Genomic DNA, 18,152 nt, shown 5'->3' on the forward strand with positions numbered 1-18,152 from the left:
TGACAATAAACCTGCAGGGTTGAAATAAAAACAGATGGGATGAAAGAGGGGTTATTGAATTGAGGTTTAGTGAAGGGGGTTATTGGTCAATACAGAAAGGCAGAGGGGGAATTGTTGGAACAGATCAATGGTGGATTGAAAGTAGGGGGGTGGGGGGGGCTGGGTGGTGGGACCGATGAGGGTATTGAACGAAGGATTTACAGTAGCAGGGAAGGGGCAAACGTCACACTGGAACAAACCTTAACGTATGCCCCCCCAAACCCTTAGACAAGGGGCAAAGATCTACCTACGTATAGACGAATGAAATGACTCGTCGGGTCTCTTTGTCCATGCATGGAGTACATTTCCAAAACCTTCACAACCTATTTTATTTTAAAACCAGAACAAACTCGTTTGAAAATAATGAGGAATTCTTAAAGAGTGTAAAAGCAAATGAACACTTTGTAGTGGATTCACATACCTTGAATTCAGCATGAGCTAACTCCACAGGAACAACATGATGACCCTTGTGTTGTTCAACCGTGCACATCAGACACACAAGGTTCTCATCATCCTTGCAGTAGAAGTTCACGGAGTTCCCATGCTCGGTGCATCTCGGTTCCTCCACGTCCACTCCCGGCTCCACCACTTTGTGCCCTTTCTGTTTATGGGGCTTTCCGTGTCTCTCACAGCAAAGGATCTCACACGGGACACACCGCATGGCTGCCTCTTCATTGCAAACCTCACAGTGACTCTCACAACCTCCCACTTTCACTCTCTTGTTTGCGTTCACTTCTTCACCCTCACCATCCGTTGCCTCAGTTTGACCCTCAAATTCCCTCATCTTCATCTGTTCTACCAAGGATGAAAGGATCACATTCTTTTTGAGTTTTGGTTTTTGAGTGTAACCCTCACGACAATATGGACAAACATCATCAGCATCTTCTTCCCTGCTTTCCCAATAATTCTCGAGACAGGAACAACAAAATGAGTGTCCACAGGGCAGTGCAATGGGCTCTTCAAACAGTTGTAAACAGATAGAGCATGTGAGCTCATTCATACTAACTTTGATATGAGAAGAAGATGCCATTTTTCACGAACACAGAAATGCAACCTGTTGGCCAGGAAAAGGACAATTAGAAGAGAATAATCACAAAACAATAATTAAACAATAACAACATACCCTTGGAGAACAACTCTCTCCCTACCCCCCCCCCCCCACCTCCCAATTACAAACACACTCATGCTGTCCCTGTGCCGAACCCACCCTCACACCCACCCTCACCATCCGTTGCTGTTCCTTGTAAATAAATGTTATTCTCCTGTTCCTTGTACTTCTAACACAGATGCATCACAACAGACATACACTTGTCACTACCCAACCTGTCCACCAGGTTTTGTTAGAATCCGTCCATAACTTTTTGAGATACCATGTTTATAGATTGTTTTTGGCTCCATCTCACAATGGTGAAGAATCACTGAAAAAAATTATCGGATCGAGATCTTCATCAAAATCCAATCAATTCGTTCTCGTCACACACCAAACCTGTCCACCAGGTGTTATAATTTTATCATCAGATCACATGACATATGATATGATAATCATTCATGAGAATTGTGACACCTCGTACTCACTCACCTTATTAATTCGTGCTGCAGAGCTTATATGAGCTTGGTAGTGATAATGGGCGGCGGAGACTGTTGTTAGTGAAATGAAAATCCTGTTCTTCTTATTAATCTGGACAAAAATGTTGTTTCCAGCGAGAAATTCGGCACAAATTAATATATTCAATCTGTGAATTCGGATTGGCAACGAAACATGGCGACTTCAGTCGACCTCTGACTTCAGTCGACAGAGGCCGTTGCTGGTCCAGGTTATGATAAGAAGTCCGTGGTCCCAGGTTTAAACACCCACAAAATGGAGCGGATCGGTTCAGCCGTTTTTGCGGGACCTGGGAACAGACAGACAGACGGTGAATGAGAGAAAGATGAATTTCTTCTTTCCGTCTTTGAGCCTGAATTTGACGACTGACACGACTGTTCCGCCATGGCGTGCGAGACGTGTACGAAACGTGGGACGCGGGGACTATTTTTTTCCACAACGGTTGATATCAACACGCGGAGGCGGAACCAAGGCAGTGGAGTTGATGACGTGGGCGGAACGAGAGGTCAAGAGGGGCGGGTCCAGCGGCGGAACGGAGACGCGCAGCTGTGAGGTGATTATGGGCGCGTGGTGGGAGCACGGTGTCACAGCCCGCAGGTCTTGCCCAGCTGGAGCTGAACACCCGCAGTGGACCTGGTGGAGCATCCCGTGGAGGACGTGGATCATGAGGGAACTCGTTACGGTCAGACCGGTCGGACACCCATATCTGCTCGTCCTCACGTTTCCCCTTTCCTCTTCTGAGGGCCGAAACGAGTGAACGTTTTCACGTTGTTTCATCGTTTTGTTGGTCGATCTGGGTTTGCCGCGTCCATGTTGTGTTAAGGAAGGTTTGATGAATGATTTTGATACATTTGATTATTTAATTAAACAACTCGCGTCCCTCAAGTTTGGCCGCACCCAAGATGGCCGAACCCAAGATGGCCGAACCCAAGATGGCCGAACCCAAGATGGCCGCCCCCCGTGGGAGTGTTCACGTGAAGATACCAAAGGTTGAGGTTTGAAGGTTTGTTTCCACTCTCTGTACGAGGTGTATTATCGTAAGGGTTCCGAGAGTGAAGGATTTAATGAAGGATTCGATGGTGTTCAACGGGTTTCTTTATTCAAAACCACCAAACACGAGACTCGTTCTCCTTACAACCCTCTTCAGGTTACCTCGTTCACAGAAACCCCTCTTCTCTCCTGCCCCCCCCTCCCCGAACCTCCAATATATACACAGCATCCCCATATCCCCCCCTTTTATTTAACCAAATTAATTCCCCAGCTCGGTGGATATCGATGTTTAGTCTATATCATTAACTCGGAGATAAAATGTTACAACATTAACCATGAAAGTTGAAACGTCTCGTTCAGTAATCTTCACGACTCGCTGAAACCCCTTCACAGACGCATTCCGTTCATTCAACCACCCTCACCAGCTCGCACACACTCGAGGGACATGGACTGGACAGGGTGTGCTTGCCCCCGCCTACTCATCCCCCGCCCCTGCCCCATTCAATCTGCTTACCCCCCGCCCAAAAATGTAATTACCCCAGCCCCCCTCTTCATTCCCCACCCCCCCGTCTTTTGTTTTCCCCACCCCCTCGCACTCAACTCTGCCTCATTCAACCCAGCCTCGCCCCATTTCCCCCTGTCTCCCGCTTTCAATTTGCTTACTCCTGCCGAAAAATTTGCTTACCTTGCCCCCCGCCTCTTCATCCCCGCCCCCGCCTCTTCACTCGTCACCACCATCTCAATGAAAAGTGTTTATTCTGCTTCAGAGTTGATGGTTGACAATTGCCACCATGTGCGATGCACTCTTACAGGTACGAAGTTTCTTCCAGTCCAGGTCACAGTACCGAGAAAAACGTGACGCGACCACGTGGAGGAGCACAACATTGGTCCTTCAGTATTAATGTATAGAGAGATAGAAGATGGAAGATACAGTCGACGCCACTTTATAAATCCACGGTTATAAAATCCAGCCACTGATTGTGACCAAAATGAGTTGGAACGGAATTTTACATCGAGAAATCCGCCGTTTAATAAATCCACCTGCTTGGCACGTGCGCGGTCTCAACCCAAGCTTGATGTAGTATGCGCTGCCGCAGAGTGGAAAAAAAAAACCCAGCAACTGGTGACGGACTTCGAATCCCGCCACCGCTGGAATCCCTCCGACCCCGAATCCCAATAGCCAAGAGAAGAAAGCGACGCCGAACCCGAGCCGATGCCAACAGCGGTAGAGATGCGGACGGTACTCTCCAAATTGGACAGGGAACTGCAGCTCTCAGGTTTTGTCCATCCCGATTTCCGCCACGCGAGTTCAATAAAGGAACATTTTCGCAAAACCTTCCCTCCCAAGCAAGCAACCTTGGAGAGATTCTTTTGAACAATCCCCTTGTCACCGTTTGATAAATCAATGTTTTTGTAGCATAACGCAGTGTTTAACGACATTCGCTTTTTGTCTTATCTATTCAGTAGGTGGCTGAAAATAGGTTCTCCGCTTAATAAATTCAAACAGCGTGGTCCAATGGTGGATTTATAAAGCGGGGTCTACTGTACAATGTTTCTTGTTACATTTTTTTTGTGTCAAATTCACATTCTGAGGTCGTCACCATGTGCAGAAGAGGATTTTATATTGCAGACCCTATTTTCGAAGAGTGGAATTGGTAATTACACCTCTCAGCAGTAATTTTCTGACTACGGACGTAATGGCGTCAGCGAATAACCGATGATGTCATTACGTCCTGACGCCTCTCAGCGGTGACGTCGCCATGTAAACGAATGTAAAACGAAAAGTGTTTATTCTGCTTCAGAGTTGAAGTTTGACAATTGCCACTATGTGCGATGCACTCTTACAGGTACCATGTTTCTTTCAGTCCAGGTCACAGTACCGAGAAAAACGTGACGCGACCGCGAGGAGGAGCACAAAATTGGTCCTTCAGTATTTAATATATAGATGTTTTTTTTCGATAAGGCGTTTGAGTGAGCACCGTCACACCACCTGCAGAACTCCAAACTGGCTGCTCCTGGGCCCCGCCTCCGAACTGGATGCTCCGAGGCCCCGCCTCCAAAATCAGGGTTGAGGAATAAAATGGGGGATGAGGGATTTGGCAGGACATGTGGGGTGGACATGATGGACGCAGAAAACCATCAGGAATGGATTTTTTTTTTATAATTTTTTTTTTTAATATTTAGTTTGTGGAGAGCTGGGTGGAACGAGCCAACTGGGGTAACGGGAGTCCGTCCATGTTGGGTCCATGCTCGGGTAACAGCCTTGTACGAGGAGTGCTCCGAGAGGGCGTGGTTTAACACGAGTATGCAGGTACAGTAATTACATGTCTTCATCTTCAGAGCGAACTTCCAAATCCACTGCATCGGAATCTGAAGAATAAAGCATATTTTTTATTTTTGTAAAGAGAAGAGCGAATGCATGATCATTGTCCACACTCGTTCAAAACTTGTAATTTTTCTTGGTTTTTAAAGTGTATTTGAGATTTTATATTTACATCTGAGTGTGTGTGCTTCATCATTGATAGCTTGTGTTGGGAATATTAACTATTTAACGAACATGAACACATTTTGTACGTTCCATATTTAAACCACCTGTCCACGTGACAGGTTATATTTTAATATTTTTTTACATTTCTGTTCTCCCTGCTTTGCTCGGTACAAGTTTCAAAATCTCGCCCATCTGACAGTTTACGGTACTTTGTCCTTGAGATGGTTCCTCGCGCACACTCTTAAAAGGGAAATTCTGTCAATGTGAACACACTATGTTTCATAATAACATGCATTTGATATATTTCAGAAAACAAAATTTAAATTTATATATTTTCTGATGAGCTATGGTGTTTCCATGTTGTAATAACAAGTGTAAATTTAACCTCACTCCTTACCTCATGAATCTTTACACCTCATTTCAAACACTTGCCCTGACGTTTGTTCTATCCAGAGAGACACGATGTGCAATTTGAAGAAAAATACTAAATGTCATCGTGTGCCAAGTTTTTAAACTACGTACTCCACTTCCAATTCTGTGAATTTACTCGCCCAGGTCAGAGTTCAGTGGATCACAAAGAATGTCTCACAATCATGGCACTCACTGTTTCCTTTGCATTGTGAGTCACGAACCATTTCCATATATACGTGAGACACACAAACTGATTTCTGAAGGTCTGCTCTTTGGATATCCGATCACACACAGCAAGCGGCTGCTGCTCTGTGTTTACGTGCTCTGTTAGGACATCGTCCATGTCATCTCGACAGTCTTGTTCGGTGACAAGCTTCCACAGCAGTTTCATCTGCTCACTCTTGTTCTCCAATATTTTATCCAGTTTCATCAACAAACTCACTTGAAAAATCTGTTGTGATGATGAATTAAATGCCATGTTCCAAGTTTTTTTTTTTTTAGTTTTTTTTATATATATATCACAAGATGTGGAAATAATTTGGCCGTGTTGTCAGGCCAATGGGATAAAGTTATTAACGAGCACTCCCGACAATGCAATTAGCCAAATATGATAATTATTATATTTTAGTTTTACTTCATAAACACATTAACACTACAAACTTGTCAACTTACAATATATTTAAAATACATGTTTCCTTTAACTTTCTCCAACAAAGATTTGTTTTTCAAAGATTCTTCATTATCAAGATTTATAACTTCATTATGATGATGATTATTTTTTATATTTTCTTTGCCGTTGTCATCCTTGTTGGGGCTTCCAATTCTTGACGTCATGGATGCTTTACTTTTTTTTTTTCTTTTTTTTTTTCCTACATTGACATTAAATTTGTGTATGAAAGATGTTTCAACTTCAAGGATATAAACATCCCATTTTATTCCTGTTTCGCCTGTCCAGTTTACATTGTAAGATGAACATTTCACTTATCAAGTGAAGTTTTCTTTGAAGCAGCTGTCTCTTGGAATGGCCTCTTGTGAGGTTGACCTCAGAGTCTTCACATCTTCTCATGGCCTCTCGGTATCTGTGAAGTAAAAAAAATATAAAAGTATTGTGATATTTCAGTGAGCTTTGCGTGATCCAAATATATGATTGTGGAAGAAGCAATTATAATATTAAAATATGTTGATGTGCTTAGTGAGGAGTTAAGTAGATAAGTAACTTTGGGGAAAGACTTGTGGCCCTTCCAGGTTCTGTCCTCATCAGTTTCATCTACATTAAATAAACTAGAAACCAGAAATGGAATAGGGCCTATGAAAATACCCCTTAACAGCACTCCTCCGTGTAATACCACAACACAATGGTCTTATAAATGCTATTTCAATGAGTCTATTGATGTGAGATTGGCGATTCGGGGAATTTGTACTTTGCATTTGCTGCTTCATCATCAAACCATGACATCCTCAAAGCGAGCAGGTCTCATCTTCCTCCTCTCACTGGCTTCCTCATCAGACTTGAGATTTGAAGTGTTCTCTTCCTGTCACCTGCAATCAAAGTGTCCATACAATGTCAGTCGCCAAATATAAAATTTTCCACATGCCATTTTATCTTGACTGTCTTGTGTCTGACTTTCACAGTTTAGGAAATGAAGTTTCACATTTTACTCCACTCTATGTTGAAGGTGTTCTATTGATCAACGGCACCTCGGGCCAAAAATGATATGCATGTCCATCATATCTCCCATTGTTGAAGAATCTCTTGCATTCTTGGATCCAGATCTTCACCAAAGTCGAATCGATTCGTCTGAGTCACACCCAACCTGTCCACCAAATTTACTCGAAGTCCGTGCACAACTTTTTGACATATCCTGCTCACAGACAAATGGGTGAAAAATAACCTCTGTCCACCTCCGTTGGGTGCAGGTAACTAAAATGGCACTCTGGAGTGCATACCTCCACCAGGTTGAACAATTTACGTTTTGTGTCCCACCGATGGGGCGGCAACCCCGACCACTGGTGTACACCGTTTGGTCCTCCTAAAGTTTAGGAAGTCACTCCCAAGTGACTTGGGAGTCGGATGCCTTGAAGGAGGAAAGCTTCTGTGAAGCAGATTTTTGGTTTGTCATTGGCAACCTGTGTGCAAAGATCTATCGGGTTTGAGCGAAGGTCCTGTATGCTTGAGGTACACACTTTTGAGGAAGGAGGTGGCGGGGGGGGGGAGGATAGTGTGAACATGACAGGAGAGGGCTGGATGAGGAGGAAAGGCTTTGTGGTGATGGGATGACTCACAGTGGGGAGTAGAGAAGTTGAAGATTTAAGGAGGTGATGAGATGGAAGAGGCAGCTTTTGTGGGGGGGGGGGGGGGTGGTAGTTTTTGAGAAAGTTGAGAGGGAAGCTTGCTATGAGAGCAGGTGTAGGAGTGTGGGGAGGGGATGGGAAGGGAAGTATTAGACTTGGTACTGGTGTTTTGATTAAGGGAGCAGGTAGGGGGAGGTACAACCTTTGAGGTGTTGGCAAGAGGGGTAGGTGAGAGAAAAGAAAAAAAGCATGTTTGAAATATTGAGTGTTCTGATTGAGAGAATGAGATGTATGTTTGGTTGGAATGAATCCCACGATGTTGGAACACCACACACTTTGGGACATTGGAAGAGCTGAAACTGAAGAATCACACATAGCGGTTGGATGAGGGGTTAGGAGGTAGATGTAACGAGGTGGGATGAGGGGTTGGGAGGAGGGAGATGTAAGGAAGTGGGGTGAATTGGCACTGAAGTTTGAAAAGGACCATTGATGAAACATGAACATGCATTGCAAATTGGGATTTTTATAATTTATTTGTCAGATACGATTAAAGACTTAACATGAGGGATACAATTAAGAAAATTGAGAAAAACATTGTAACAGTGGAGCGTTTTTGACATGGGATGAAGGAAAGGTATATTTTTTTTTTGGTTCGCGGATGCCAGCAGTGACCACTATTTTCGTTGTCTGTGTGTCTGTTTGTGACTCTCCAGAGCATAGCTCCGTGACTTTTGATGCGATGTTGATGAAACTTGGACACAAGCTCTATCATGGTCGCGTTGTGTTTTTTTTTTTGTATGAGGATTATCCCATGCCCCTTGTGAGAATAGCCATGTCCACTTGAACTTTTTATTTATTTATTATTATTATTTTTCCTCGCAATTTCATTTCCCAGAAGCTGTGCGTAATGTCCATAAGTACAACATATTAAAAAATCCGATTTGATTTGGTCAATTTTTACAGTCGGGCTTCCTCAAAAGCTGCCACGAAATTGTGTTAGTGGCATTGTTCCTCAATGCCTATCGTGGCATTGTTCAATAATGCCCGCGAACCGTCGTCGCCTTCCGGCTTGTCTTGTATTAAAAATCCTGTCAAGGTATTTTTTTATATTTTGACAAAATGCTGTACCATCGAACTGAAAATAATCTTCCCAGCATTGCTCAGATGAAATGATAAAAAAAACGATCATCCTCATTTTTTTTTTTCCAACAATTTGAACAGCATCACCCCCAAAATGTGTTTTGACAATTTTTCATACATTTTCCATGGTAATTATATCGATCTGTGATCCACCATCCATGGTAATTGTATCAAGGCTCGGTAACCTCTTGTTTTTTTTTTTTTTTTTTTTTTTTTTCGCGTTAAAATTCATTTTCTCGGCGACCGTAGGTCCAATCAACATGATATTTTCACTCTCGTATGCATCTTTTTAGGAGCATACTTGATTGATACTTGTGACATCAGTCACGTGGTATGGGCTCCATCTTTGAAAAACCTTTGACCTCCATCTCTGAAACTGTGCAATGGAAAAAATTGAAACTTGGCACATGGCAAGAACTCCCCGTGGGGACATGTGTGGGTTTTTTTTTTTTTTTTGGAGACATCTCTGAAGTATCCTGGTGAAAATTGGACAAAATGCTGCATCAAAGATTTGAAATTTCTTGAGCGTCAGATGCAACAACACATTGTAGAAAAAAAAAATTGTCGTAGGTCATGTGGCTAGGCAGCCATATTATTTTGAAGGCTTTTTATTTTATTTATTTTTGATCTCCAGAACGGCTGGACAGATTGAGGTGAAACTTCACAGAAATTCCCCAAGACATCCTTTTACAAGTTTGTTGATTTCTAATTCACAGGTCAAATGATTTGGTGGCCGCATTGAATTTACCCAAGAACCTTAAAACATCTCCAGAACAGCTGGTCAGATCAAGGGGAAACTTCACAAACAAATTCTCCAAGGCAAGTGGATTCAAGTTTTTAATTTCTAATTGAGAGGTCAAATGGTTTGGCAGCCATTTTGGATTGAAGAAAAATATTCAATGTTTTCTCTGGAACCGCTAACCTATAGAAGCAAAACTTTGCAACTCTCTCCCGCCATGGCTGCATTTATGGTAAAAAATTGACGTCACATGGTTTGGTGGCTATCTTGGCTAGAAAAAAAAGGTACCTTATTTGATTAACACAACTTCACAAGTGTGATCCCTACCCCATTAGAGGTAGAATGTAAATTTTTTTTCATGTCATTGGTCACGTGGTTCATCGGCCATATTGGATTGAAAATAATAAATTTAAAAAATATTTTTCACAAACGGCTGAACAGATTGAGGTGAAACTTCACACACCCAGACGTGCTTGAATAAGTTTGGTAATTTCTAATTGATGGGTCGCATGGTTTGGTGGCCAGATTGAAGTTACCCGAAAACCTTCAAACATCTCCAGAACAGCTGGTCAGATCAAGGGGAAGCTTCACGTGTCCATCAAAACTTAAATCTTGGATATGTGACTTGAGACCCTCAACATGGTGTGGAGTTAACTTGCGTGCAGTGACATGTTCAGAATAATTAATATCTGGTGAGGGGATAAAGGGAAACATGCTGTTCATTGCAGTAAATGGTGGAATCTTTGAAGTCCTGGATAAGTCCTTCTCGTGTTGACTCGACTTGGAGCTACGTAGGCTTGCCCAGCAGAGAATATTTTATGAAGCAAGACAACAGCTTCTTTTAATGTTATTACTTGAATTTTATGCATTGTGCAGGCATAGCTGAGTTTCAAAGGAAATTGATGCTTTACTCCACCATTGTTTGTTACTCTGTCTTCCTGAGGACTGATCGGAGTGCAATTACTTGGTATTGATGGTGGTATGCATTTTTCTTTTCACAACTTGTACCCAACTCTTGGATTGTCAAAAACAACATAAACTACTGAAGGAAAGGAAACACCAGTTGTTTGTGATATATGAGACACAGTACTGAAGACACCATTTACCAACCCATCTGATCCATCTATGTTCTTTATCAACATGACATGTATCGACAGCGAGTGTGATTTTTCTTGCTCTGATTCGTCTTGAACACGTTTATGTACTGGTTTGCTCTTTTTACCAGTTCTCCAGATTTGGCATCTCTGCAGAAATATTCTGCATCAAAAGAAACAGAATTGGAGCAGGATGAATGAAGTTTATTGACATTAGACTTGTCAACTTGATTGTTTGTGGCAAAAATGTGGATGCCTCACTCTCTCTCCACCAGTTTCATTTTCACTGAACATTTGTTCATCCTCAGCTTGTAAGCTTTCAGATCTCCTTCGTGTTCTCAAGCGATTCAGAATTTCTGCAAATGATCCATGTTTCTGTCTCATCTCTGTTTAGCAATAAGGAAATTATCAGCCCAAGGGTTAAGAACATTTTTCTGTGTGTTGAGCTTTACCTTTCACAGATGAAAGCTGATAGAAATCACCAACAGCAATGATTGAAACTTTTCCAAAAGGAGAAAAATCCTGCCATTGTTTGATCTGTCTCAGTTTCCCATGAATATCTTCCAAGAGCTTGTGATCCACCAAAGAAATCTCACTGTTCAAAATCTGCAAACTGCTCTTCATTTATCTTGGAGTCTCCCTCCCCCCCCCCCCCTTTCCTCCTCGCCAAGAGGCCAGGATGGTAATTTAGCATCAACACCAATACCCAATGAGCTGTGTATTGTGGATGCATTGATGTTAAATGCTGTAATACAGACGCATCAGGATGAGGCAATGTCCGTGTAAGAATTCTGGTTGCCTCGTAATGTGTCCTTTTGATCGTGACTCTTGCCTGTACCAGCACCGGCAGTAACAAACGCATGAAATGGTTCAGGGGCATTCCCATTACTTTTATTCAGACACCACTATCGTACCTTGAAGAATACTTCTCACTGTTTTTCATTGAATGACCTCAGTGGAGTTTGAGCTTCATCATACAATGCAACAAGTTGACAAATTTCAATGTTGTGGTCTCTCCTTTCACATTGATGTCAGTCAGGGATATCAATATCAGTGGATCTTTGTTCTCGTCTTTCTGCACATTTAAACAGCTCAACCTTTCCAATTCAGTTTCTGACGTATCTGAGCCCACACATCCTCAAGTGGACCAGCCTTTTGAAGCAACTCTTAGCAATTCTTCTGCTCCATCAATTGACAGCTGCCTTTTCAAATGGTGCTTTGTTCTTCTCAACTTTGCTTTTTGACATTGTACAGGATGGTTGCTACATTTCACAGCTCCATCTTCGTAGAAGTTTTGGTAAGTTTCAAAGTCATCAGGTTTCAGTTGACCATTGCACTGGTGAGTTCGAAAAAGCTGCAGAATACTCTGGTAAAGTACTTGTCAGGTTCTTTCGTCGGTGAAAATATTGCACGTTTGATCACCGCTGGATCTGTCTGGGATCTCTTCTGAATGTAACCCAATCAATTTTGTCGTTCAAACGCTGAACTTGAACGTTTTCCACTTTTAAAATTGCACATCTGATTTGAACAGAACTCATTTCTAAACAGCAAGTGGCGAGACATCTTCAACTCTCTTGCATTTGGTCTGTCCTTTTATCTTTCGACGAGGCTCTTCATCCATATATCAACAACATTCAAGTCACCACCTTTGCTTTTGTTCTGCAGAACTTGAAGCGGTGAACTCATTTTGACAATATTATCTTCCGTGGGAATAAACTGCACTTTTCTGGGTGATTATTTCAGTCTTGGCATGCATGCTCTGCAGACAGCTTCTTGTGCACCAACTTCTCTGTTGTGAAGATGGACACCTAACTTTTTCGTGGCTTCTTTTGTCTCTTCATTTCCATTCAGTGCTTCTTTTTGAGCATTATTCAGCAATAACTCTTTCTCTTTCTGCCTTTGTTATGTCGGACATGATGTGGAATATACAGGAATATGTATCCAGGACGAACTGGATATCCATATTTGCATTCCAGCAGTAAAGGAGATCAGCATTGTGCTGGTTCATCCAAACATCTTGGGTGCTTCATTGTTCAACAACACTTGCTTTATTTGTCAGTTTTCCATATGCAAGTCCAAATGACTCTTGTGTAATGTTAATCTTTGTGAAAAGTTCATCCACTGTTTCAGTTTTGTTCAGCATCTGCAAATGCATTTCAAATGTTTTCCAGAAGTTTGTTTAGCATCCTCCTCTTTCATTGCCTGTTTCTGTACTTCAGCAACACTGACTGTTCTTCAGTGTTATTTTTACTCACCTTTTCTCCGGGACGAGAAAAATGTGTTGATGGCCTTGGGAAATTAACGCAACACTTTGTACCTTTCTTCCGACGGCTCTCACTGTTTCGTATTATATTTCTGAACACGTCACAACTTCATGGAATTCATCAGCTGAAGATGGTACTTCACAGGTGATGTATTTATCAACAAAAAATACCACATCTTCACCTGAGGCTTCAAGTCTGGGAGCATCTTCAACCCAAAACAAGCAATGTGTGTGAGAACCATGCTGTTGGAATTCCACTCTGTATAAATAATCTTTGATCGTCCCAATTGTTGTGGCTGGTGATGTGATGACCTCTTTTTAAGAAACAATGAAATCTATGATCAAACATTGTTGTGATTGTTACTGGGTTTCTTCTTGGCAATGCACATTTTTCAGAGCAATCAAGATATTCGGCACAACGTGAGTCTCCCTCTCTTTTCAAAATATTTTCAATAATCTGTCAATCTCATGTCACCTGCAGAACCATGTTTCATTTGCCAGTTGTCTCAATGCATGCAAATCTTTCTGAGCAGTTTCCCAATAGGCTGGAGTTCCTCTTGTCGGTTTTCATAAATTGTTGCCATCACATTTGAGAATTTTCCTTGGTTCTTATTCTTGTCCATCAAATGCCTTGTCACGACTTTTCCTTTAAGCAATTGATGCACTGCTCAACACCTGCTACACTCCAGAGCGATTATTGAGCATAATAGTTCAAGAACCTCAATTCCTGACCATTCTCTGGCTCGTAAGGTTTGATGATTGATTTGACTTCTATTGACCTTTTTTATAAAAAAAAAAAAAATTTAGCCCCATGTCCCCAAAAATTCATGCATTTTTTGCCAGAGGCCCAAATCCAAGATTGCTGGCAGCACCATCTTGAACAATTAAGTTTTGAACCAGAGCACCAAGAATCATACACAGACACTTTTTCGGGAAAGTCGACCACGAGGATTCCGAATCTGACATTAGTTTGACGTTGCAACATCATTTTGACCCAGAAATCCAAGACTGCCACCATCCGGAAGAGCGAAAACGTAAGCTTTAAGCCTCCATCCGGGAACTTTTGTACTTAAAGCAACTACCTCCATAAGGATCTCTTGCAGTCAAGTAAACTGATGAATTTTATATATATATATATATATATATATATATATATATATATATATATATATATATATATATATTTGATGAATACAGGACAAGTCAACTCATTTCACTTCAAAATATGCTCTTTTTTAATAGCTGTAACTTGAACTATTTGCAAATGAAACGACATAAAACTTGTCTACAAAATCATTTCACCCTGAAAATGGTACTTTTTGGCCATTTTCTGTCGACAAATGATACCACAACACAAAAACACATTTGAGAAAAAAATTCAAAAAAAAAAAATACACATTTAGAAGTCACCAATTATGCTTTTGTCATACTTTACATTATGACATTGTAACTGATGATTCAATATGGACTTGAGTGATATAATCACTCCGAATCAGAGCGTTCTGCCTCACTCGATGATGAATCTTCCCTCTGTACATCTTCCTCCTCATCCCCCTCCTTGCTATCATCGTCCTCACACTCTTTTGCTGGTCCTGGTGAAGGTAGATGTGGCGGACAGAGAGACAGCGACCACCCACCAGCTGCCACCATTATTTAGTAGTGAAGGTTGGTGCTTCTTGCAGGGGTGGCGGACAAGATATGCCAAGTAGGTTGCATGAAGGCAGTGTTGGCGTAGGCTATCTGCATCTGGAGGGAGACTGATGAATGATTTGCTCTTCAGTGTCTTCCACTTCGTTGCATGGGCCTCAGCCATGGTGCCACACTTTTTGTCGCCATGGATGACATGTCGTGTGAACTGGAAGAGCTCCTCAAGGTCAACGCTATATCTGCACCGTGAGAGCTGCCGTCGGGCCACGGGGCTCTTCGCCACCCGGTCATACACAGACTTCTTACCCTTGCTGGAGAAGCCAGAGTTTGCATCACAGCTTGTCATACAGTGCAGCTGCACAATTCAGTCTGCCATCTCGTCAGTCACCAGGCCACGGCATTAGACAGTCTTCTGCTTCCTATTGATACAGCATTCCTGGCAGGTGCCACAAAATGATAGCTGCTGTGACATCGGCAGCGGGATCAATGACAACAGGTCCAGTGCAGCCTGACTCGTGCAGAGCTGCGTAAGCGGAAAAGAGGACAGTGTCAGCCTCAGACTGGTTAAGGCTGTAGTTCTCCATTGGTTGTTGGGGTTGACAACTTTGTGCTGTGGGAGCCAACGGAGGAGACAATCTCTGCATCAACACTCTCTGCAAGGCCTGTCAGGTCGTCTCGTATCAATTTTTTGCAGCTGCCCCTTGTTGCCACCACACAGCAGCGTTTTGAACACTTGGGCAGAAGGGAAGAGGTCGCCCAATTTCATGCAGTCCTGGGGGATATGTGCCTTACCCTGTACCCGCAGGTCTTGCTCATTATCTTTTGCTGAGTATGGTGGGTCGTTCACACAGATAAGTTCAGCATCACCATGGTGGGCAAGGACGATTGACACTTTGTGGACGTAGTCCGACCACTTGCATGGGGTGCCATATTGCATCTGTTGATCTTCTGCTGATGGAGTTGCCATCTTCCAGATCATGCCCATGTCGATGAGAGCGGTGTAAGGTTCCTGCAGATCTACAGATTGCAGAGACTGGATGAGCTTGCTCTTCTCTCTTCCTGTATGTGCTGTTGGAGTAAAATGGGGCCATACACTCCTCGACAACAAGATGTTCCATCAACTCGGTCAGGTCCACAAGTTGACAGACCTCAACCAGGTCGATCACTGCCTTGAGAGCGCTCTGCCCAATTTCAGCTGCTCTCACATTGAGTTTCTCCCCGGGCTTCTCCGTGTCTGGCATCTTGGCAAACGGCAAGCGTTTGTTCGGAGGGATGGGTGCATGGAGGGAGGTATTCTTACTGAAGACCTGCTCTTGCAAGAAGCTGGCCAACTTTTCCAACCCCCGCAGCACGGGCTGAGTTGAAGTCCGCAACAAGCTCATCAGAGGCAGGCTTGGCTGGCTGACTAGGGTGTGGAGGATGGGTTGGACGGAAAGGAGTCCAACTCGTGCATGCGACCAGGTCCAGCACGCACGGCTCATCTCGCATCCGTTTTGGACCACATTCCATGTGCTTCCTCTTGGCTTTTTTTTGCCAGTTGGCCAGGGCATTGAGCTGCCCAGATCCATGCCACATTGTTCACATTTGTGGAGTGCACCAGCAGCTGCTTCTCATTCTGGAGGATGGAGAGCCAGCCAGACTTCATTTTGCTGCCCTTGTTCATGGTGCATTCGATCCACATGTCCCAGGCCATGTTGGAGTTGGGGTTGCCTGTGATGGACTGAGTGAAGTCGGTACGAATAAAGGTGACCTGATCAGCAGGGAGAGCTGTCGGCATCGTGCAGAAATCAGATAGCCACCTCCTGTACCGATTGTCTTGCGCTTCCATCCATGGCGTGCAAAGAGGTAATTGAGTCGGCCCAGTTACATGGACTGCGTGCACATTCTGCATGAATGCGTCCGTCATGGACAGGAAGTCCCTCCAGTCGTCTGCCATGTCACTGGCCTCCATATGGGTGAATAAGTTGGTGATGAGGCTGTCGAGGTCAGCATCCTCCTCCAGTTCCGCATGTGCAGCAGCGTGGGATTCTTGGGAGAATTTTACCTCTCAGAATCTCGTGGTTCACCCTAGTGTCATCAGCCAGGTGGGGCGTGAGCCTCTTGTGCACCAGCTGACTCATGAGTGCCTCATACATGAGCCTCAAGCAACGCAGCTCCCTCTTGTAATGCTAGTCTTTCAGCACACGATCGACGGAGCCCTCGGCAATGACACCTCCCACCACAAGTGCATCTCCAAGCTCACTCCCCTTTTAAAGGGCTTGTAGATAACGCTCATCACGCACTGTATGGAAGGGACCGAGAAAGGGCACAATGCCACGGTATTTGTTTGGGTTCTCAGCCTTGAGCAGGGTGATGAGGACTTGCATGGGATGATCTCCCACGAAGAAGGTGAAGGGCATTCGCTTCATGGCGATGATGGTAGACTGCTTTTCCATGTCATTCACAACTGACTTGTTAGGCGAATGAAAATAAGCCTTGCTCTTCCCCTGCTCCACATTCTTGCCAACATGAAACTCGTTGTTGGAAGCAATAGTCTGCTTTGCTGCATCAGGGTGGTCACCATTCACGTCCGCACGAGCAAGGGCATGAATAATGCTCTGCTTGCACTGATGCTCTGTACTTGACGAACGTAGTGGGCTTAGGTCGGATGGGAGATGACCCGCGTTTGCTGGTCTGATACGGCGTTAAAACCTGCATCTCAGACGCCTTCTCAGTAAGTGCATGTGACAGTCTTGGTGTCTTTGATGCGCACTTGCTCATCATGGATGTTTGCTTCATACTCTTGCACAAGACGTTCTACATGCTGCAGAAACATCCAGTTACAGCGATGTGCAGTACCCCCTCCTGTCAAGGTGTTGTTGGTAAAGTCGTCATTGTCAATGGTACTGATGCTTGCTTCTCCCTCTGTGATCTTGTCAGGACAGATAGAGGCCATGCAGGAGAAGCTCATTCTGGAAGCTGATCCCCCATGCCCAGCTTGTAGTAAGAGTTAACAAGCTCCTCGCTGCGAGTCTTCCCGTGAAGGGTGGCATTGATGGCGGTCGTGCTGGGTCACTTTGTCATGTGGTGAGGGAGGTGAGAGAGAATGTGCAAGAAGACAGATCTATCCCCTTCCCTTGCAAAGCAGATCGCAGCTGGACAAGGAGAGGCGAGAGCTTTTCCTCCTCCAAGCTCCTCGACTCTTGGCAGCCACAGGTTGAGTTTGATTGAATTGACATCATCCGTGAACTGCTCGGCGATGTTGCTCACTGCTGACACCAATGGCGGAGAGCACTGCTTTGACATGTGAACCACCCCCAGACGTGTCATCGACAAGGACGCTCTGGTTCCTCTGAGGGTGGGAGTGGAAGCCGATCTTGCCCTCAAACTCCCGGGTCAGGATATCTTTAAAGAATGATTTGAAACTGGATGTTGGGAAGCTATAGCGAGATATGATGGAGCTGCAG

At 43.8% G+C, this 18,152-nt stretch overlaps 2 protein-coding genes and 1 pseudogene across 6 annotated transcripts in view; 1 reads left to right on the forward strand and 2 right to left on the reverse strand.

Moving 5' to 3' along the window:
• LOC147033530 (E3 ubiquitin/ISG15 ligase TRIM25-like) overlaps positions 1 to 1,834 on the reverse strand; it is a 295,818-nt gene extending 293,984 nt beyond the window's left edge. For both annotated transcript variants that reach the window (XM_085855883.1, XM_085855875.1), the window contains exons 1-2: positions 1,619 to 1,834; positions 461 to 1,093 (exon numbers count right to left, since the gene is read on the reverse strand). In XM_085855883.1, coding sequence (XP_085712009.1) covers positions 461 to 1,069 — 609 coding nt within the window. In that variant the 5' untranslated portion in view covers positions 1,070 to 1,093; positions 1,619 to 1,834. The remainder of the gene's footprint in view (positions 1 to 460; positions 1,094 to 1,618) is intronic.
• Positions 1 to 18,152, forward strand: part of LOC147033531 (E3 ubiquitin/ISG15 ligase TRIM25-like) — a 472,162-nt gene that overhangs the window by 123,628 nt on the left and 330,382 nt on the right. The gene's annotated exons all lie outside the window — the stretch shown is intronic.
• Positions 14,542 to 16,187, reverse strand: LOC147033533 (uncharacterized; annotated as a pseudogene).

This window comes from Eptatretus burgeri, chromosome 2 (genome assembly GCF_056783735.1).
Source record: "Eptatretus burgeri isolate ZD-2024b chromosome 2, Ebu_testis_v1, whole genome shotgun sequence".
Taxonomy (NCBI): Eukaryota; Metazoa; Chordata; class Myxini; order Myxiniformes; family Myxinidae; genus Eptatretus; species Eptatretus burgeri.